General features: G+C 44.4%; 1 protein-coding gene across 4 annotated transcripts in view; it reads right to left on the minus strand.

Moving 5' to 3' along the window:
- The window catches only part of LOC146354007 (ATP-binding cassette sub-family C member 3-like), a 102,778-nt gene that overhangs the window by 47,858 nt on the left and 31,524 nt on the right, over positions 1–23,396 (minus strand). For all 4 annotated transcript variants that reach the window (XR_014788256.1, XM_084837943.1, XM_084837942.1 and 1 more), the window contains 6 exons: positions 22,101–22,162; positions 17,701–17,832; positions 9,590–9,808; positions 8,641–8,818; positions 3,173–3,334; positions 2,246–2,338 (listed from right to left, as the gene is read on the minus strand). Coding sequence is in view for 3 of the 4 variants with exons in the window: in XM_084837943.1 (XP_084694069.1) it covers positions 2,246–2,338; positions 3,173–3,334; positions 8,641–8,818; positions 9,590–9,808; positions 17,701–17,832; positions 22,101–22,162 (846 nt within the window). In the remaining variant the exon portion in view is untranslated. The remainder of the gene's footprint in view (positions 1–2,245; positions 2,339–3,172; positions 3,335–8,640; positions 8,819–9,589; positions 9,809–17,700; positions 17,833–22,100; positions 22,163–23,396) is intronic.

Here is a 23,396-nt window from a genome sequence, read left to right on the forward strand (position 1 = left end):
TCATGCCTTCCTTGTTGCCTTGGAAGGCAGAAGTAAGGGAACAAGGTGGTGGTGGGGAACATTTACATCTCCTTTTCTTTGCCTTTCCTCCTCTGAGAGAGTGTCTGGGGAGGCAGACCATCTGGAGGAACAGTGTGATGAGGAGGATAAAGGAGAGGGAGATCTGTGTCCCCTCTTTCCTTTCCTATGCACAGATCTGCTCCTTAAAGAGTGACTACACTTCTTTCTCTTCCCCTTACAGGATTTATGGGCTCTTGAAGAGGAACAGGAGTGGCAGATACTCTCCCTTTCTCCTGGCTGTGGGATAGTGGATCTAATCTATTTTAAAACCAGCTGCCTAACCCATGGCAGAAAGTTGGAGTGGGCCAGATCCCCACTAAGATCAGGTGCTCCCTTAGCCAGGTAGATGGGATTCATAGAATGATTCACCCCTGCCATTTCCTCCACCAAGTTCACAGGCTGCAGAGGAGAACACTTAGAAGAGTCATCCCTCAGCGATGGCTCCGCCTGCTCCCACTCCCCCATTGATGCTTCCAGCCTAAGCTTTGGACTCCCCAGCTCTCCTGTGCCCCAGTTAGGGGAAGGTTAGCGTGAGTTTGGGGGGAGATGCGTGGCCAAACAAGATTTGCTTCCCCGGTCCCTTGCTGGAAGGGGCAGGGAGCCACTCAACTTTTGGACCCTCATACCAATGATGAAAAAATCAACACGTGACAAACCACTCTCTTCCCGGTCAGGGAAAGTGTGGGTGTGTGGTGATCCGGTGCCCTCTATGCCTGAGACCCAACCTCTTACTGGTTAAGGACAGCAAAGGGCCAAGCGACAAAGTTTTGAGTGATTTGTGCACTAAGAAAATAGAGCTGAGAGCCATGCTCCCTCCAGTCAGGGATGGGCAGGGCTATGTGCGTCAGGCCCACTGGCTCTGAGATGAATAAGAGCAGCAAATTACGTTTATTCATTCCCTTACATTTATATCCTGCCTTTTTTCCTCCTTAAGGAATCCAAGGTAGCGTACATAATCCTCTTCCTCCATTTTGTCCTCACAACAATAACCCCGTGAGGTGGTTTGGGCTGAGAGTCTGTGACTGGCCCAGACTCACCCAGTGAGCTTGCATGGCTGAGTGGGGACTAGAACCCGGATCTCCCGACTCCCACTCCAACACTCTCGCCACTACACCCCACTGGCTCTCGTTGACCTGACAGTCTGGCCTACTCCTGGTTAGAGAGAGCCTTGGACCCGGTCAGTGCATGAGGCGCTTCCACCTCCACCTATGGGGCTTACCTACCTGGTTAGGGTGGCCAAGCCTGCGAGATGTTCTGAGGTAAACCTCTGATAGCTGGTGTGAGTGGCCCTTCCTCACTAGGAAACAATGTGGCTAAAACTGCCTCTAGTGAATACCGACCCCATTTCTGGCTGTTAAGCTGGAAGGGGAAGGAAAAGGAAGAAATATATGAAGAGGAAAAAATTTAAAAATCCTGCCAAAAAGACTTAAAAACTACTGCTGAGCTTCTAGAGCAGTAGTTTTTGTTGTCCTGTCAGCAGGCAGGTCCACTCTGGGAAGGCTGGGTAGCTCCCCACCCTGGAAATTTTTTTATTGGACCCTGCCTGTCATCCAGTGGGAGGGGCTAACCCAAAGTTCTTGGAATGTACTCCAGATGATACAGGAGAACCCTGTATTTCAGTAGGCATTGTTGTAAAAGCTCAAGCTTTTAGTGCTGCTGACGCTGTGGTGCTTTTAAGATCGTATCTTAGATTTTATTTGTTACTGTATGTTTTAACCTTGAACGCCAGGTCGAGGCAGGTAGAAAACTGTGTCCCAGGCAGAAGATAATCAAGATGATGTTGAGGAACACCAGACAAGGTCAGGAATTAGACGCAAGTAGTAGGCTCAGGAAACGCCTCAATGAAAAGCAAAGATCCAGGGGTAGGCAAGCAGCTGCATAGGAAGCTGCCTTATACCAAGTCAGACCATGGGTCCCCCTAGCCCAGTATTGCCAACACGGACTGGCAGCAGCTCTCCAAGGTTACAGGCAGGAATTACCCCAGCCCTACCTGGAGATGCCAGGCATTGAACCTGAGACCTTCCGCATGCAAAGCAGGTGCTCTGCCACTGAGCTGTGGCCCCTCCCTGAAGCAGAGCTCTCCGCGTGGCAGTCAGGTTGCTCCAGGGACGAAGATGCCTGAAACCTCTTCCTGCTTCCTGAGACTCAGCCAGGCAATCAAGAGGCAACACTAGAGTTTACCTACCTGGAATGCTCTGGTTTTCATAGCAATCACAGCATTGAACGGGATGAGCAAGACCATCACAGCAACTCCGGCCAGCACGGACGGCCCTAAAGCCTTCAAAGGGTGCAAGACACATCAGTTATCATTCTGCTCTCCTGCATTAAAAGAAGCTGGAAATTACAATTCTCCACTCTCCAGTAAAACCTAGATGGCTAAAGGTGCCTGAATAGATTTCAACGAGGGACGTGAGAACCTCGGGCACCTCTGCATGCTCCCCATGAGCCCTCTCCTTCTCTTTCAACTACATACTCTGAGGGTGGGAAAGGTGTGGAGAACACTGGGATGCCATGACTGTGACGGTTTTTTGATGGGCTTTCTTTTGTTTGTTTGAGCCAATACAGCACAGGTAAAACGGCTCCTTGGCTGCTTCTCACTGGCACTGTAAATAGAAGCATGTTGACAAAAACAAAATAGTGTGATTATGACCTGCTTGGCAAATGTGCCCGTTTGTGTCAGGCAAAGTACTGTACAGGGAGAAGAGCAGACCAAAAGTGAACCTGCCCAGCTGCTTTCCAGTTTATCGGAGATCTCTTTTGTGGAGCTAAGGGAAACAGAAGATTGTAATGTTCTACGGCAGCCTTGAAAATGAAGTTTCGCGTGATGATTTCCTACCCTCCCGGGCCCATCTCTCGGATGCTTCTCTCACATACTCCTGTTATGGCGCTTTAAATCTGAAGGCACTGTAACCCACCTGTGGGCCTCCAGTTCTGTGTTCTCAGTTAATCACTTGCTCACACAGAGCATTTTAAAAACAAGTGCTTGGAATTCTACTGGGAGTGACAGGTTGCCTACAATATGACTTTCCTTACACTGGGTCAGCCTTAAGCATTAGCTTAATGTCTCCACAGTGTCCCACATCAGAGAGAACAAACTTAAGAAGTTCTGTACCTGCCAGAGAAAGTATAAAGCAAGGCATATCTGCAGCGGTGCAGACCACAACATGTTTAGGAAGGTAGTCAGATCCATGAATCTCTGGGCATCCACCGACATCAGATTGACAATTTCTCCAACAGTGGAGGAGCGCTTTGCTGAGTTGGTGATGACTAAAGACTGCAGAGATAGTGAGAAAAACTATTTTATTTAGAAGTAGTTTCTCATTTGGTAACCTTTTATTTTGTCCTTTCTCCAAGGAGCTCAGGACATTGTACATGGTCTCTTGCCCTGTTGTTTTATCCTCACAACAACCCTGTAAGGTAGTCTAGACAGAGAGAGAACAATTGACTCAGGGTCACCCAGTGGGCAGGGACAGGAACCTGGTCTCCTTGCTCTGTGTCTGTCACTAGCCTAGCCTCTGCAGCATACTGACTCTTGCCCCATGGGCCACTCTAGAACTGTGCACTTTGGTCCCTTTTGTTCTCTGTCTGTGATCTGCTATATCAGGCTTGGCTGTTGAGGGAGGTGAGGTTCAACCCATTCTGGCCTGGCTTGCACTCCTCCTGAAGGATCAGGTTTCCAGCCTGGAGAGGCTGGCCGATCCTGCCCTGTCACTGGAGGCCTTAGTGGCTTCCATGACCTGGAGCACCTTTTACCAGCTTCAGCTGGTGTGCGAGCTGCATCCTGAACACGTAGGCTGGCCACAGCTCACCATGCTCTGGGAACTCCTCCAGGTTTGATGACTGCAATGCACTAGTCCTGGGGCTCTATTTGAAGCTGATTCACAAATGTCAGAATACAGCTGCGCATCTGCTAATTGAGACCAACTAGTGGGAAGCTCTCTCACCCATTTGGCAACAACTTCACTGATTAGAATTAAGCTTGGAAACAAACCGGTAAACACTGATGCTTACCATTAAAAGCCCTCTGTGATTAAAAACCAGGTGGAGCACCATCTCCCACACAAACCTGCTTGCATTTCAGGATAGTGATTGGAGGCCTTCTCCAGGTGCCTTTTTCATCAGAGGTGAGGCTGGTGGTTACTGAAGAGCCTGAAGGCTTTCTTTGTTGTGGCACCCTACTGCTGGAACACCATTCCAAAGAAGCCTCACCTGGCACCTACTTTGATGTCTTTTTCAGCAACATATGTATTTTCCCAGACCTATAAAACTTTGACTGGCTTTTTAGTTCTTATCCAGCTGCTATGCTTTTTTATATCTGGTATACTTTATTATTTTTATGCATTTTAGTTCTGTTACAGTTAACCACCCTGGGAGGAGTAATGCTGAAGGATGGCTTATTAATTATTTTGTTTAAGTTATATTCTTCTATTACTGATTGGGAGAGAAAAATCCTTTATTAGGAATTACAATTGCTACACCATTTTTTTTTTCAAAATCCAAAAGCATGATAATGCCAGCTAATTTTGCAAATACTATCTTTATAACTGTTTCTGCGCCTTTCAGATGTCACCTTGACTTAAGCATGGAACACTTTGCTCTGCTAAGTCCAAAAATATGGTCTTCCGTATTAGAGAACTTTAAATGGAAAACCCTCTTTATAAAATTCATATGGATTGGTTTGCGTGTTACTACCACCATCACCACATGGAAACCACTTTAAACAGCACTATCCTATGTATGTTTACTTGGGAGTAAGTACCACTATGTCCAGCTGTTCAGCATAGTGGTTCATTGTGCAAGTTTCTCCACATTATTCAAGCAAATATATGTCAAAAGCCCGGTACTCATAAAAATAATGGGCTTCTATTATGCTTTGTATTGTTATTAGCCATTCAGTTGCGTACACAAACAGAAGTACATTCATATACAGTATCATCTTGTTTATTCAGATAGCCTGGGGATCTTGCAAAACTTCTGAAAAATTAGAGGGTTTGGCACAAAAGGGAGGTACTTATGAGGATTTCACAAGCAGCTGTGGCAGGGATACTGAGAGTACCACATGTCATGTACAGCACATCATGCACATATAAACAGGTGCACAATGTATAACACACCAAATGAGAGATCCACTTCTTATGTACATGTATTGGTTAACTTTACACAACACTGTTCACCTGGTTATTCAGGAAGCATTAATTCAAGAATTGTTTTCAGCTGCTTCATATTCATTTAGCTTTTACACAAACAGTTTTAAGCAAATCTTATTACTATAAAAAAGTATGATGGCAAATGATCATTCGTCCTAAACTGTGGACAATACCATATAGCACAAGTCAGTCCTTGAGCAGTCCTGAACATGCCTGCGTTTGGACTAAGTTTGCATCTTGCAGATACGCTAAACACTCAGCAAGATGGCAATCAAGTTCTGGGTAGGTAATAAAATAGGCCATGTTGGGGAAATATACAGCACAAAGGCAAAACCAAGGGCAATTTGGACTACATGTAAAAATAATTTGTAAATGCGATGAATATGGAGAGAGAGTCCTAATTACCTGACTACAGCCACCAAAAGCACATGAAAGGTTTATATCCCCCCACTTGCTAACGTAATATTAAGGCCCCCTTCTCAAGCACAACCGATGGGAAATCCTACACAAAGGTGGCATGCATAGATGCATGACGCAACCATGTGGATCTTTCCTGCCTAAATGGCACGCTGCTGGAAGGGAGGGCAGAGCCACATATTTGGATTCGCCCATATGGCTGTGGTATTCTCCCATAGAAAGACCTCAGATACTGCTCAATGCACATGGCTCAGTGTGTAGCTGAAGGAAGCTTTTGTCTTCAGAACAGACGATCCAGGAGGGGTTGAATTGCTGCAGGATCACCCTTGGGATGTCATCCTCCCAAGCACTGGATAATTAGATCCAGCTGGGGAAAAGGTTAGGATTACGTAACAGCGCCTGACAGAACTGAGAAAACGCAGGCGGAGGACAGTTCTGGAGCTGGCTGCTTGGAGTGGACAAACTGGAGACTGGAGCTGAGAGCTAGACTAAGGATCCCTAAGTATTAAAGGATCAGTGCGGCAAGTGACTAGCAGTTCCCGTATGCATGGAATGTGGATTATTTCAATGAATAAACTGTAAATAGCAGAACACAAAGAAGAAACAGAGAATCTGCACATGCAAGATTAGAGATGGTTGAGAACGATAAGCCTTTTGCAGAAGTACCCTGTCCAGAGCCTGTGATTTGAGGCCTCCCTCTCCCTCGCTCCCCATATCCAGTCCATTCATGTTGCTTCTCCTGAATTTTCAGCATTGTGAAAAAACAGCCTTGCCCTCCTGCCCCCTCAGCAAAATCTCTGGTTCATGTTCGGATCATCCACCAGCTTGACTTCTTCAACCTTCTCTCTAGTTTCCCCATGTTGCACCTGAGTCCAGAACTCTGCTGCCAAAGTCCTTCATCTCTCTAGCCATTCTGACCATGTGCCATCCCTGCTTAAGTGGCTACACTGGCTTCTGGTCTGCTTTCAGATCCAGATTTCTCACCCTTACGTTCCAAGCCCTCCATTTCCCTGTGCCCTCACTGCACCCTGCATCCCTTTGTGCTCTCACATTCCTATATATCCCTGCCCTGCCCGTGACTTTCACTCGTCCAGTTCAGCCATGCTTAGCCATCCACAGGACTCCTGCTTCTTCAAGTGACTCCTCCCTTCCTATTCCTGGAATTGCCTTTTTGAACACCGTTGTGTGGCCACCTCTGTCTTTCCCTTTAAATCCTGCCTCAAAACCCATGTTTTCCATGGTGCCTTAGCACAGGGGTGGGGAACGTCAGGCCTGGGGGCCAAATCCAGCCCTCCAGGGTTCCCCAGATGGTGACACCCCCTTCCCTAGGGCTTAGATCCTGGCAGCAAGAGCATCAGGCTACAATATGCAAGGATTTTTGCACTTTCTGCCCCACCCCTTTTGCCTTTCTCCTGCTTCCTTTACCTTTGGTCCTAGCCATCACTGGAATGTGGACCTCAAGGACTTCTCCAAAACTGAATTTGGCCCTCTGGTTGAAAGATGCTCCCTGCCTCTGCTTTAGCAGAACCCCTTAGTCTCCATTTCCTATGGAAACTAAACATTACTTTAAATCTGTCTCCAACAGCTATGACTTTCCCCCCATCTTTACTCCACATTTGGCACAGGGTGCCCAAACCAGGTCTTAAGTGCCCCCCTACCCCACATGCGAGGGTTCTGATCCAGACAGGGGGTCCTGCACCTATTCTAGAGTTAAAATGGGGGGAAAGACGTCACTGCTAGACACACATTTGAAGTGATGTCTGTTTTGGCCCTAAGCCCGAGTTTGTGTAATTGAACTGAACGCACACCCATCCCCAGTCTGCCCTTGCCTCCGTTTTTCTTCCCCCTGTTGCCTCGCCAGTGTCAAATGTTAGACTGTAAGCTTCTTGGGGCAGGGGCTGTCTCGTTGCTGTTACCATGTAAAGCACCACGCACACTGATGGCACAGGAATATTAAATAATGATGATGATCTGACTAAATATTCCACAGTCCTCTCAGGGAGATTATTCACATTCCCTTTGCTTCAAAAGGTGCTTTGTTAGACTGTCAACTACTTCAAGATATTGTTTACATTAAAAGAGATAGGAAATGTAAATAGGCAACATTAAACACACATTTCCAAGTCAGGTTCGAAAGCTCTCAGTCACTATTATTAAACTTCTCTGTTTCACTATTATAGCTAGACTTGGTTCTGCCCAATCCCACCAGTTCCATCACTATTTAGTCGTGTCAAGTCGTCTTGTTAATAATGTGATTACTTGTTTTTCTTTACCAAAAAGCCACCCTGGGTAGGTGGGAGGTCAGACTGGGGCTGCAGGAGGGAGGGAGGGGGCTTTAACACTGTGCTCCTGCAATAGTCCTGATCTAGACTGTCTCCCTCCATGGCTGCTATTTAGTAAAGAGAAAAAAAACAAGTGTGCAAGGGCCAGTCACGTGATTAACACCACGTTTGCTTTGGCCCTACGGTTAAGTCATAAAGGATAAAACATTGGGGGCTTTCAGGCATCCTACATCTGCTCTAGTCTGGCACAGTACCAGCCTAGCTCCAGGACGGATCGATTCATTTACCAGCGAAATGGCAGATGTGTGTCAGGATGGTTATTGTCAGGTTGACACGTGCAGGTACCCCGTACCCTGTTGCCATTTTGTTACATCTAAAGGCAGCATGAAAGTCAGTCAAGGGTTAGACCAGTTCAGGCTTTGCAATAGTATTCATCCATTTGTTGAAAAAATAAATATATTCTTTTACACCTGAGAAACACATCCTAGTTCTTGTGTAGACATTATTATTTTGAGAGATAAAATCATAACCCCAGCACTGTGTATTTCCCTGCCGGAGGCTTTGTTTTGAATATTTAGATAGCCCACATGCAGATGCTCTTCTCAGAAATACACGTTCAGCTATGCTTTAGCGGCAGATGTATAACTTCATCCTGTCCTCTTTGCCTACTTGACCAGTTCCAGAGACAATTCCTGCCTCCACCTGGCTATGCAAGAACAGCCATCGGTTCTTACCTTTCTGTAGATCATCCCTACGATGCCCGTTCTCAGCCTCATTCCAGTAACAAAGCAGTACTGGAAATGCTGGTGAAGGATTATCGTCTGCAGCACGGCACAGAAAAACATCAAAGCCGCAATCAGATATCCCCACCATAAGGGAGCACTTTTATTCTTAATGAAGCCAATTAACATGCTGTTTAAGAAGAAGATTGAAATAAATAGATAGCAAGGGGAAAAATACTGAGATTAGTGGGGTGGAGCACAACACAACACTTCCTTTCACCCACAGCAAAGTAGCAAGACTTCTTAAGGACCCATTCAAGGCATTGTTCTGGGTGCGTGCCAGACTCTATTTCCATTTCAAAGAAAGTGTAAGGGCCACCTCAGACATTTTATTTATTTTGTCATTTTCTGTTTAAAAAAGCAAAGTGGAAAACACTTCCATGGGGCAAATGTGTGTGCATGAGTGTGCTTGCGTGCGGCAACCTGTATGTAGATCAACGCTGCAAGCGCAGACCAATATGTGTGGCAATGGCACCCATGCATTTCGTTGTGCCAAATGGAGGGTACTGCTGCTGAGAAGCTAAAGTATGTCTATATGGGAGCTTCCCATATTTACCACTCAGCGTTTCCAGGCCAAAACTAGAAATACATAAACCACAACCGGAGAAAAAATATGACCTATTTCCTCACTGACATCTATCCTCCCCAGGGGCGGCAATTCTCCCCTGCAGCTCCCTATATCTGCCACGTGGATAGGCAAGGAATCAGCACAGGCTACACATGGGTGTCATGCAGCTGGTGTAGACGGGTACAATAAATGGGCAGACCCAAGAGCTAGAACTAAACCCAACCCTGTGTGCCTTAAACTATGGCGTCTTCTGTATCTATTCACTAATGGATCATCCAAAAGAAACATGATGATTATCTTATGCATGAAAACCAATGGGAAAATGGAACTCACCTTAACAATTGCGGGTTGACAAAAGACAACAGATCCTGGATCAGTTTGAAGAAGGAGCCAATTAAGAAGTAAGGGCCAAAGGTCCTGAGTAAGGCTTTGAGAAAGGACGGCTCTTTCTGCTTTATGTTACCACTTAACAGGATTTCTGTTTCCTCCAGGCCATCACCAATATGGTTTGTCACGTGGTTAGAGCTTTTTGTATAGGATACATCTTTTTTCCTAGGACAATGAAACATCTTATTACAGCGGGTTGAAAAGAGGTGCTCTGTTATAAATGTTGACTATATATTTCAGAGAATAAGCTGGAGTGCTATAGCAATCTTTGGCCTCAAACACAGCCTTGCTGAACAGATTTCTGAGGTAACAGATAAGCTACTTCAGTAGGATACAGGGCCACCATTTTATTACCCAGAAGCAGAGAGTTGTTTGCTCCTAGAAAATAGACAAATTAACCAACCACTCAAGCTTCAGCTTAAAGCACTGCCTGTGTTAAAAACATTCATTCATTTATCATATTTCAATAATGCCCAATTGCCAAAGCGCTCTGGGGAGTTCACAGCGTGGTGAAATATAAAACCTTTAACATTCAAATATTTAAAACAATTCAAAAATAAGTTAAAAACAATTAACAATAACACTACCGGGACCTGATAAAAAAGAAGTCCCATCTTATGCTGTCAAATGCCTGGGACTAGGGGACCCTCTTAACCTGGCACTGAAAAGATGACATGTTGGTGCCAGGCAGACATCACTGGGGAGAGCATTCTACAGTCAGGGGCCACCACCAAGAAGGCTCTCTCCCTTGCTGCCATCCTCCAAACCTCCCTCGGAGGAGGCATTCGGAGGAGGGCCTCAGATGTTGGTTGTAGTGTACGGGTAAGCTCATATTAGGAGAGGTGCTCCATCAGGTGCTGCAGTCCTGAGCCGTGTAAGGCTTTATAGCTCAAACCCAGCACCTTGAACTGGGCTCAGAAACATACAAGCCACCAATGCAGTCAGGTCAGAATCAGTGCTATACGCTCAGACCTTCTGCCCCCTGCTATCTATCTGGCTGCCACATTTTGCAGACGTTGCAGCTTCGGAATGGTCTTCAAGGGTAACCCTACGTGCAGCACATTGCAGTAATCTAACTTGGAGGGTTCCAGAGCATAGACTACTGAAGCCAGGTTATCCCTGTCCAGACAGGGGCACAGCTGGGTCACCAGCTGAAGCAGGCACAAGGGATTCCATGCCAGTGAGGTCACCTGAGCCTCAAGTGACCATAATACCTCCAGGAGCACCCCACAAGCTACAGACCTGCTCCTTAAGGGGGACAGCAACTCCATCCAGAACAGGATGAACACCTTCCATCTGGTGAGAACCACCCACAAACAGCATCCCTGTCTGGTCTGGACTCAGCTTCAGTTTATTAGCCCTCATCCAGTCCAGTGTTGCAGCCAGCCACTGAGCTAGCATTGTGTTTTAATGCATTGCAGCTGAATATTTAAGTTAAGGCAGCAGATCTGGAATCTGTTCTCCATTTTCACAAAACAGTCATGTGAAATATGTCTACAGTCACGCTTCTTGGTGCATTCAGCTGCAGAAATTTCCATGCCAACCTATCAGATGAACTGATTGACTGCAGGCCTGGCCAGTTCATGTAGGAAAGGCTAGGAAGATTAAATGATTTTAAATGTTACCGGAAACCTTTGACAGAAAGCTGTACTCTAAAGCCCTGGCTATGGCAAACACAAAAACTTCTCCATCTTATCATTTCCCCTTCTTACTTAGCAATAACAAATATGGTATGCTTGCTCAGCAAAGCAGAAGCATTCCGAGAGTCAATGTTTTGGTTTTGCTGTCTTTGCAGTAATAAAGCTTGAAGCTAAAGCGGTTTCACTTCATGTTTGGTTAAACAAAAACGATTGTACTACCTCTTCAGCTACTTTCATACTGCCATGCATGATCATCCAGCTATTCCTGAGAAATCTTTTTAAAACTGCCCAGAGAAGTAGAAGGTGAGCCAACTCCTCCTGCTCTCAAATCTGCAGCCCTGATCCAATCCTTATCTCCCAGATGCTTTCCACAGAACAGGCACGGTGAACCTCTTTTAACCCAAGGGCCAAAGTCCGTTTCAGGGAAGCTCTTAGAATCACAGAATCATAAAATAATAGGGTTGGAAGGGGCCTACAAGGCCATCGAGTCCAACCCCCTGCTCAGTGCAGTAATCCAAGTCAGAGCATCCCTGACAGATGACTGTCCAGCCTCGTCTTGAAGGCCTCCAGTGTGGGAGAGCCCTCTTGGCAGGGCAGGGGGCGCATTCCACTGGTGGGTAGGACCAAAGGCAAAATATAAAATATGCCAGTATATTTCAGCTTAAAGCTCTCACTGCCAGAACTGAGCCTTAGGAGAGGCATTTCAACCTTTTAGAATGGGGCAAAAATGATGAAAGCGGGGAAACCACCAAACAATTGGTGGTCAGGGAAAAGGGGTGAGGCCAGAGAAAGGGGGTGTGGCCTTCAGGAGCCCCTGGAGAGCCAGATTGGGACCCAGGAGGCCAGATTTGGTGCCCGCGCATGAGGTTCTGCACCCCTGCCACAGAACCTCCAATTCACACGATGACCAAATTGTATTTTGAACCTGCCTCCCAGCTACGTGAACCTACATTTAGCCTATAGTTTCCAACCATCTGACTTTTTGTTTCCTGCATTGCCTGACCCTGTTCTAGGCTTGTTGAGGTCAATGGAAATAAGGACAGATGAGGGCAATAGTAGCAAGTGGGACCTGAAGAAACCATGGGCAGCATCCCATGCTGCCCGCATGTCAACAGGACCCACTGCTAGCACATTGGGGAGCTAGAGGTTCTTAAAGCAACTAGGAACGAGCAGAAACATACATTTCCAGAATGGGGCAGGCCTGTCCTGCTCCAGAAATGAGCATTTCTACTCATTTCTGGAGTTGCTTTATGAAGTGCTAACTCCCCGTTACGCTAGTGGTGGGTCCATTGATGCAGGAGAATGAGCAGAAGCGCAGCAGCAGTATTAAATACTTCCCCATAATTCCGCAAAGTCATAAAAATCCTATTATCCTGAAGATTACGTTTTTTCACACTTCCTACTTGACCGATGCCATTCCTCACACAGTCCTTAACAATCCATAGTTGCAGGACGTTAGCACAATTGTATGAAAGATTTGTAAAAACTCAGAATAAAAGCGGTGGCCTGTTTAACATCAGATCTGCCATTTCTGCCTCCTTTTTGGCTTTGCCCTGCAAAATAGTTGTAAGCTGTATTATGAAGACCCAAGCTTATTTTTTTAAAGGAAGCCTATGAATCTGTGCCCTCTTGTTGTACCCCTGATGGATAGCGAGTTGCACATTTGCACAATAATAAAGAAAGCAGATTATATACATTACCTATGACGTACCGATACAAAAAGCGAGGAATAAAAAAAGAGCAGTTGCTGAACAATATGGAGTTCTTTAAAACCTTCTTGCCAACAGGAACACCCACAAAATACTCTGCCAAACATGCTATTATGAGGAAGCAGATACCATCTAATGAAAACTCGATACTAGGCGTGACTGGAAGAAGCAAAGTAAAAGAGCTAAGTTCCTGTTTTCTGAAGTAATAGCTTCACAATGCAGTAGACAATGGGCAAGTTGTTAGTCTTCTAACTTTAAAACACCAAAGAGTCTTCTGGCACCTTAAAGACTAACACATTTATTATGGTGTAACATGTCTCTGTGGCGAGAAGTTAGTTTGCAATTACTTGCTCCATCTGCGAATAAATGCAAAAGGTAATTTTATTCTCTTAGCCAGAGCCAGAATGCTTGCCGAATAGTGGCCTTCCTGAATACCAAGAGACAACCTTCCCGCAACTCTGAATTTAGCAGTGTAGCACACAACTGTGAGCGCCCGCCCAAAGGGTTCCTTTTTTCCATTGACATCTCTTGATGAGCTCAGAAGTCAGTCCACACTGGCCCTCTGCCTTTCTCCATCAACCACTGGGCCACCAGGGAGAAAAACAGGCAGAAGCATAGTACAGGCTTTGGATTTCCAAAATGATAATCAGTTGGAGAAGCTCTGAAAATGAAGATCTTCACAGAGTACTCTCAAACACAAACAGAATCTGCCACACTGGTGGCATTCTTATTTGGAGTGCGCCTGTGACCATGCATCACCATGGAAGCCAGCTGTTAGAAGTCGGTGCTTAAGCTACAACTGGGAATGGCCTGAGCCTGCCTGCAGTGCCACTGACTACAAAGGACCATCAGTGGTGCAGTTAGGTAACTTTAGACCCTGGACTAGATGGTCTTATGGGGAGCCCCTTTCGTTGACCATATGTAAAACACACAACTAATATTTCTTTTCTCCCTCCCTGCCATTTCATGCTTTACAACTACTTCTACATTCCTGATATGTTAGAGGGGAGAACTGCCAACCCTGATTTAAAAAAAAGAAAAAGAAATACTCTGAACATGTGCAGTTTTGCACTTTAAACTCACTGAAAACAGCACTATTATGACTCAGGAATGAAATGGAATTTGCTTCCGCTGCCCTGATGATAAACACATTTACTTGGGTATGAGAACCGTTTTGTTGTAGGAAAGGATAAAACGTTTTTAAAGCAAAAATAATAACATTAACATCTGAAATGTGCATGCCCAGCCAGCCGTCCCCTGACTATAAAAAAATAATTAAAATAAAAACAAAGAAAGGATGCTGTGGTGAGTACCATCAGGTTAGACAAAGAAGCTAATTTCCTGACCAATAAAAACCAAAGAAGAATGAGAGATCAGAACAAACTGTTACTCTACACAAGTAACAATAATATAATAACAGGATTTATAAAACACTATAAACCATTTATGAAATGTGGCTTAAAATTGCACAACAAAAGGTACAAGGAAAAAAGTAGTAATACAATGTATAAAGTGCTATAAAACATTTATAAGAAATTGTAAAACATAGCTAAAATTTTTAATATCGTGTTTTATTTCTTTTATCTTTTGCTCATTTTTAGGGATGGCGGAGAATTTCTATTTGCGTTGCCCTTATTTTCACCGTAGTCTACGTAAATCTTTACATAGACTACCCGGGACCAAATAAGGAACGCAAATGGCGGCGTCCATGGGCACCGCCATTTGCGTACGCGCTTTTTTTTCCCCAAAGTCACCCGTGATAGGCTACGTAATGATTTACGTAGCCTATCACGGTTGACTTTGGAAATCTAGCCATGATAGGCTACGTAAATCATTACGTAGCCTATCACGGGTGGTTTTTTCCCCCCCACTTTTGTATTTCGTGGCCGGGGAGACAGGGCGCTTCTCCCCGGCCTGAATTTCGGCCGGGCGAGGCGGGGCGCCTCCCCCCCCGGCCTGAATTTTGGCCGGGCGAGGCAGGGCGCCTCCCCCCCAGCCTGAACTTCGGGGGGAGAAACGAAGCCCCCCCCCACCGTGAAGCAAGCTGTGGGACCAGGTAAGTGCCTTTCATACATCCCTACTCATTTTATCTTTTATTGTTCACCACTCCGGAATCTGCTCAGATGTGGAATGGTATATAAATGTAAATAAATAAAATTAATCTACACCTTTTGCTGCATAATTTAGCTATGTTTTACAATTTCTTATACATGCTTTACGGTGTTTTATAAATTTTGTTATTATACTACTATGTGTAAGATTTGCAGGCTGTCCTGATCTCTCATTCTCCTGTGGTAGCATCAGCGCTGGAAGGACTTGGCATGCCCATCCTGGCCCAGGTGCTGGTGCTGGGCCTTCTTGCCACTGACCCCCTCACTTGCAGTACTTTGGGTGGTCATTTAGCGCCCCTCCCCTCTGGGCTGCAGGGCCCAGGATTTCAGCACTGAGGTCCAGCCAAAGCTGCACCACCGGGTAGGATGCTGTTAACCAGGAAAAGGCAGAAGGCCAGGCTCCTGGTATCTAGGCAAGGTCCGTCCAGAAGCTTCACAGTGCCTGCTAAGAAGCAGAAAGCCAGTGTTTCACATCCCTGTTTCCTTGGGTGTCCAAAGAACTTTCCAAGGCTCGAACATGCACAGTCCCAGACAGTTCACTGTAGTAGGTGAACTTCCCTGCTTCTGGCCCTGGAATCCCATGACTTCCCCACCCTCTAGAGCAGTCTTCCCCAACCCGGTACCCTGCAGCTATTTTGGACTACAATTCCCATCATCCCAACCACTGGCCATGCTGACTGGGACTGATGGGAATGGGAGTCCAAAACACATGGACAGTGCCATGTTGGGGAACCAACATGACTGAGTAATAGTCTATATAAGTGTCTGATCTTCTAAGGTCTCTCCCTGGCAGAGGCACATAAACAAAGGAAAACTTGATGTGGGGATGCTATAAAACACTTGATCTACTCTGTGCCTTGCCTGACTGTGTATGAACTGGCTCTAAGCCCACCAGCCACACACACCATTATCTGACCCAAGTTCCTTGTTCTCTCTCCAGATAAGGTAAAGGTCTAACTCTCTGCTAGGAAATGCTTGCAGCACATCAACTGGATTGGATTTAACATCAAGGTAAGAGAAGAAGGGAGTAAGCTTGTTGAATTGTAACATGCAGGAAGCCTGGGGAGCCGTCTCAATTAAAGTCCAAAGAATGCTGGAGAGACATGACAAGGAGGGAAAGAAGACTCTGATGCAGTGTGCCTGATGGTCAGAATGGAATGAGGTGCCCAGCTGACCTGTTTGGGTCTGTATCATCCATTCCATCTTCATCCAGTAGCAGGTGGCTACATTGTGAACTGCCTGCACTAAAGTATCTTTTTTGACTCCCAGAATCAGGCAAGATCTTGTGATTTTCTGATGGAAGATTATCTGTACACAGATAATAGAAGGGCAATTCTTGCTCTTTTACACTGTTCTTTATTTTATTTATGTCCAGTTCTCAGGAGGGTCTCCCATCCAGGTTGCGGAAAAGGGCCACACCCATTTAGCTTCAGTAATAAATAGCATCTTGGGTTCCCAAACCAGGGCCCACATTTTCAGTTCTCTTTTTATGGCACTAGGCAGAGAAAATCCAGTTCCCTCTCCAACAAGCCACATGAGTGTGGCTGTGGGTATTCCACAACCATTCCCACTCAAGTGTGGAATTTGCTATTTGGGTCGTAGAATCCTTCGTCTTGAAAAACTCAGCTCTTTCTTCCTTTCTTTTTAGTTTTTAAAAAGCAATTTCTAATCCTTTTAGCTATGAAGATAATTTTGCTCAAAAGCATATGATCAACAGCAGGAGAAATCTCTAAGCTCTAAATAAGGTATAATATTTTACTGAAATTGTTTTTAGCTGTTTAAATTGTTTTTAAATTTTGTATATTTAAATTTTTATGCTGTATTTTATCTTGTGAATTGTGGTGAACCACCCAGAGAACCTCAGCTATTCAGCCATATAGAAATGAAATTATTATTATTATTTATTACTACTACTACTATTAATAATAAGTAAAATCTCACAAACTAGAATGAGGGTCAAGTAGGATTTTGGATCATCATTGAGTTAGGTATTAATTTCCACATGGTTCCTTGCCCCTCCCAATGACTAGCAAAAGCAGAATAAATTATGTAAAATAAGCAAATATATACATACACTAGATTAATTTGCAGAATACATCCAGGCTGTAGAATGCAACCTTTCAGCATATAATATGGATTATCACAGCACACAATTCTGACGGTTGTTTAAAGCACAGTATAAAGCTACTGTGGTGCTGGAGAGGACTCTGCAAGGAGGTCAAATCAGTCAACCCTAAAGGAAATCAATCCTGAATGTTCATTGGAAGGACAGATACTGAAGCTGAAGCTCAAATATTTTGGTCACCTAACGCGAAGACTCCTTGGAAAAGACCCTGATGCTGGGAAAGATAGAAGGCAAAAGGAGAAGGGGACGGCAGAGGATGAGATGGCTAGATAGCATCACCGATGCAATGAACATGAACTTGAGCACACTCTGGGAGAGAGTGGAGGACAGGGAGACCTGGTGTGCTATGGTCCATGGGGTCATGAAGAGTTGGACATGACTTAATGACTGAACAACAACAACATCATAAAGCTACACTGTATTCATATAAGCAAGCATGTAAAAGCTACTTATTAAGGCAAAGTCAACTTACTGTTGCCTTTCGTGTTTCTGCTTATTCCACTCATTCTGGAGCTTTTGTACTACCACTTCTGATTTGTCACCTGCATTCAGAGACCATAAATCCTTATCTTCAAGAGGCCTCTTATATCCTTGGATTGCCATACTGTAGGGTAGAAAAGGCGGTACATTAGAAGCCCTGGATCAGTCTGGACAGTTTAACCTTTGTGAGGCCAGAATGACAATGCTACATTAAATACGCAAACACCTCCACAAATGGCAGACACCCATTTCATCTCCCCCCGCCAATCCATAGCAACTCAGACAAGTTAGTCATCTCCTGATGCCATCCTGTTGTACATTTCCTTGCCCCTGCCACACATCAAATGCTGCCTTTACTGGAGTGAGCTATGGGGCAATGCATAATGCTACGGACACAAGTAAACTGACCTGAAAGTTAGTGTGTGTGTGTGTGTGTGTGTGTGGACATGGGAGTCAAATGCACATTTACTGTTTACAGCAGTGGCCATGTATTTATTACTGTCTTGAACAGTATTTACTGTCTTGAACAGCAATGGCCATGTATTTATTAGCTGTCTTGAACAGGTATGTTATTGAAATTGTGTACTGAAATTGTTTTTAGCTATTTAAATTGTTCTGAATGTTGTAGGTTAAAAAATTTTAGACTATGATTTATTATAATGTTTATTATGTGAAGGTGTATAGTGTTTATACTGTTGTGGTTTCTATTTTTTTTTTTTTTTGAGTTGCTGTGAACTGCCCAGAGAGCCTTGGCTATTAGGTGGTATAGAAATGAAATAAATAATAAAATAATAAATATTGTAACATGTAGTTCTGGTCTGACTGACTGCAAGTACAAAACGGTGGTGAAAGGCCATATCGCAGGGGTGGGGAACCTCAGGCCCAGGAGCCAAATCCAGCTCTCCTGGAGTTCCAGTCTGGGCCTATGGGGTTCCCCAGAAGGCCATGCCCCTTTCCCCACCCCTTTCCCCCTGGCCACCAATGATTTGGCAGTCTCCCGGCCTTTGGGCAGTTTTCCCCATTCTGAAAAGCTGGAACTCCTCTCCTAAGGCTTAGGAGCAGTACTGGCAGGAAGAGCTTAAGCTAAAATAGGCTGGTATTTTTGTATTTTTGGCTCCACGCTCTTACCCTTGACCCTGCACCCTTTTGCCTTCAGTCCCGGCCACCATTATTGGCCACTGCATATGCAAACCCAACTGAAAGACACTGTATCGATCATGACATTCTGCTGTATTGCCGTTATATTGATGCTGTTATAATTATAATACGTACAGTGATAGAAGTGGATAAAGAGTTTGATGCAATGAATGGGGTGAACAAATATAGAATTAACATGGGATCAGCAGTATGTAGATGGTTGGCTTCCCTTTTTGGATGTGATATTAAAGATCTGTAATGGGCAGTTTGAAACAAGGTGGTATAGGAAACCTATGAAAAGGGATATAGTATTGAACTGTAGCTCTGCACACCCTCTGCTAGTAAAAAGGCAGGTGTCAGGTTTCCTGATCCCGCCAGCGCACACACTCAGGCCATCTGACCCTGGACACCCAAATCAGCGAGATTTCTTTACTGCAGGAAATCTCATGGCAAAAGCTGAATGGTTACACCCTTCATAAATCATACAGCTGATGGTCAGTAGCTATATGCTCTATGTAATTCTAGAACAGTCCAAAGCTGAACACTGCTACCGTGACTGAGATCGTCACCAACATGGTTTCCCCATTGTCATTCTCCAGGGTTCTGAACAGAAAGGAAGGGACTCTGGATCCCTGGGCAATCCTTTCACAGGGTTCTAACCCCAGACATGGAAAGGGAAAGATTCCTGTAATGAACCCATCAGGTAATCACGGGATAACTTCTTGAAGGGCCTAACAACCCACACCCACAGAGAGTCCAACTTTGAATCTTTTGTGGATAACTCCTCCCTCAGTCTGCAGACACAATGCGAGGACTGCTGTACCAACAGCAATAGGATAGACCTTCCTCTCTTGAGGACTCTGCAGACAACAGCACTGAGGCAGACTGTCTCCTCAAATGCATAAAGAGGTTAGCTGGCAAGTACAAGGCTAGAAAGAAAACAATAATGCCCTGGCAATGTTCAGCTCCTTGCTATTTGGCAGGTGACCTTCAGTGTCCTTTTGGGTGCATCAAGACTAAATGCTGACATTGCATCTGAATGGATGCCCAAAAGAAGAGAAACTTGGGATCATTAAGATCAAATGACAAGTTACTTTAAAGACATAGGTAGCAGCTACCTCTTTTTTTCTTTTTTCATGCAATTGGGGGGCAAATTTATTGAGACATACACACCCCATGCCGGAAGATGAGGTTTAATTATTTACTTCTCAGCCATGATTTTACCAATAATTGTGCCCCCGCCCCAGTTTGGCTAGGGGGCTTAGAAAAAAAGCCCCCAATGGGGCTTTCCCCCTAAATCCTGTAGACATGTGGGGGGGGGGCAAGTAAAATGTATTAGTAAAATTGTGGCTGGGGAAAGAAGGATTAAATCTCTCCCAGGGGTGGGGGTAATAAAAATCACACACAGCCCAACTGTAAAATAAATATAAAAATATGTAGCTGCTGCTTCTTTAAAATAATGTGTATTTTGACCCTAAGTTTCCCTGATTTGGGCATAACCCCTTTCAAGGCCAGTTCTGATGTTCCTTTTCTCTACTTGTGTCTCAAATGCATGCATAAGTGAGTGTGAGTGACTGAGTGAAAAAATGGTTGTAAAAATGAACCTCCATAGTGTTTGAACACTCAGATATGATTCTCGCATCTGGAACCTGGAGGCCACCTGACAAGATCTGCATATCATTGGAAGGATAAATGCTCACCTCCTATAATGCAATGGATTGAAGACCTTACAATGCTTTGAAATGCTGAATGTGTGGTGTATCCACCTTCAAATGGATACTTATTTGGTCTGCTTTTGCTGAAGCTCATGTAAAGTTTCTAGAAAGTTGTATTTTCATATATACACATTTCATATGTATTCACGGATATGGATATATATTTCATTCATTCATTCATTCATTCATTCATTCATTCATTCATTATGTTTCTATACTGCCCCATAGCTGAAGCTCTCTGGGCAGTTCACAAAAATTAAAAACCATTAAAATACATTATATAAAATATAAAAACCATTCACATAAAGACAAAAAACACATAACACACACAACAACAACAACAAATATACACATTTATGTATGTATATAATTTTCTTTCTCCCCCCTTTTTATAATTTTGTTGCTGTTGTTGAAATTTCACAATAAAGAATGAATAATCATGATGATGACGACGATAGATGGTCCCAGTAGGGGAGGGGGAGAGGCTTGCGGCACTCATTGCAGCAATGTCACACCCACAATGCAATTGGTGCCCAACACACTAGTACAACAAACAATCTACACACTGTTGTGGTTGCTGGATGAAAAGGGGGCCCTTTCCTAACAATTCAGCCCTGCAGTTGTGATAAATGAAGCTGAATCCTTTCAAATGGAATCAACTACAAATATGTATTCCCCACAGAAAACCAACTTTATTTGAAAAGGCACTGAGATACACTAAAGAAAAAAGAAAATAGTAGTAACTTCAGAAATACCTTCAGATCTTCACCTTTTAAATGCTTTTAGCAATCACTTATAATTGCAAAGAAAACCTCAACAATATGAGCTTTGTTTAACCTGAGTATTCTTCTAAATGGCAAAGTAACCTTCCCACACTTGCCCAAAGACTGATTTATTAATCTCTCTCTTCTTTTCCAGCACTTTTTGGAGTGCTTGTGGTTAGCAAGGATGCAGTTCATTGTGTTACACACGATTCATATTTCTTTCCCTACAGCCCAGTGAGAATACCCTCCTCCATAAAATATGACTCCAACAGGAAAAGAAACCTAAACCTTAATTGCCAAGTCAAACATCACTGTGCAAGTTTTTCACAATGTTAGCCAGTATTTTCAAGCTGGAGCTTACAGATGCAATATTGGGTCTCCGTGTGCTTAAACTCTCCTGTGCTCTCTCTCACACTTTCTCCACTACAGTTCCAAACAGTGACATTTTTTCAAACTTTTGTAAGGCTGAATAATGCAAACACAGCCTGGCCCTATCCATGTCGACTCAACAGTAAGTCGCATGAATTTCAGCGGAACTTTCTCCCAAGTAAGTTACCTATTGCAGCCTTAACCTCTTTCTCTCTCCCCCCTCCACCCTAATAAGCACATAACATCTGGCCTGAGGGGAAGTGAACTGCAGCCACATAGAATTGCTGTATTGTATAGGAATGTAGCTAGGCAACCAAGAGGCAAAAGGGGAATTTCTTGGACGGGTGCCATTCTAGTATTGCTATCACCAAACCAAAGCCACAATAAAACTTGAAAGCCCTGCTTACCTTGTGAACCACCAAAACGTTATCTTTGAAAGAAAACCGGAATTTAATTCTGGGCAGGGATTCTACAATGGAGGTTGAAGACATAAAAATAAAAATTTAAAATCAAAGAAGTTTTTTTTAAAGCCAACATTGTTCTCAAAAACCACATAATGCATTTGAAACAACTTGGGATATGTTCTGGGACATATACGTTAAATGGAGGATGCAGTGGAACTCCTCCCGATTTCCTGCTCCCTCCACCCCAAGCTCTGAGCAGTGTTTCAAGGCAATGGCTGGAGCCCACAATCTGATCACAGTAACATTCTGCTTACACCAGACATAAGGCAGGAAGAGGAAGCCTGTTTTTGCTGCTACTGGACAGAAAACACAGGGGAATTTTGTACTGGAGGAGGCAGGAGAGGCAGGACAAGCCTCCTAGTGGAAAGCCTCTGTCCTGCTGCCAGCAGAATTATTAAGACCAGGTGGTGGCAGAATGGAGGGAAGGGTTTTTCTGGTGCCTTCCAGGAACTGTGAAAATAAGGTATTAAACCAGTATTTTCCATATGGCCAGTTACTAACAGTCACACAATTAGTCAGTTTGCATGACGGGACAGGTCACTGTGGGTTAATTTACCCTCAAGGAGCTGTGGGGTATGCTGGCCATGATTATGAATGATTATGAATGTGCAACTCCTGGAGAGCGGGGTTTGTGTCACAATCTGTTCCACCACAGATCCTCAAGGGTAAATTAACCCATGATGGGCTACGGTGTCATCTCAACTGGATCAGCGAGGAGCTGCACCACATACCACATCTGATGGCTCGCCACTCTTTGTTCCCCAGTTTAACACACCACTGCTGGGTTTTTGTGTGGGAAGTGAGATTTCATGAGATGTGATGCATCTCATGAAATCTCACCTTTATTCCTCTTCCCTTCCTAACTCTTTTTCCTTGTGTGTTGTGTCTTTTTAGATTACAGCACTACAGGCAGAGGCTGTCTTGTTTATCTGATTGCATGCAAACTGCTCTGGGAACTTTTTTGGCTGAGAAGCAGGATAAAACTACTTTTAAATGACTGATTAACGAGAGAGAAATATCGCTGTGAAGAGCCTGAGCAGATGTCTTGTGTTGCTCTTCTTCCTAATCATTATTCCAGCCCCGTATCCTTTCGTCTCAAATTCCCAGTCTTTCTTTGGGGCAGGTGGGTGGTGGTGGTGAGGGGAATTCAAATGACTGTCTTTCCTGCACCCATTCACTGAGACGCCTTTTCAGTTTTGTTTGCTAATTTCTTTTTCAGCAAAGCTCAATCTGTCCATT

The sequence above is a fragment of the Heloderma suspectum genome, chromosome 2 (genome assembly GCF_057233095.1).
Source record: "Heloderma suspectum isolate Gila_16-S chromosome 2, 16-S_ref, whole genome shotgun sequence".
Classification (NCBI taxonomy): Eukaryota; Metazoa; Chordata; class Lepidosauria; order Squamata; family Helodermatidae; genus Heloderma; species Heloderma suspectum.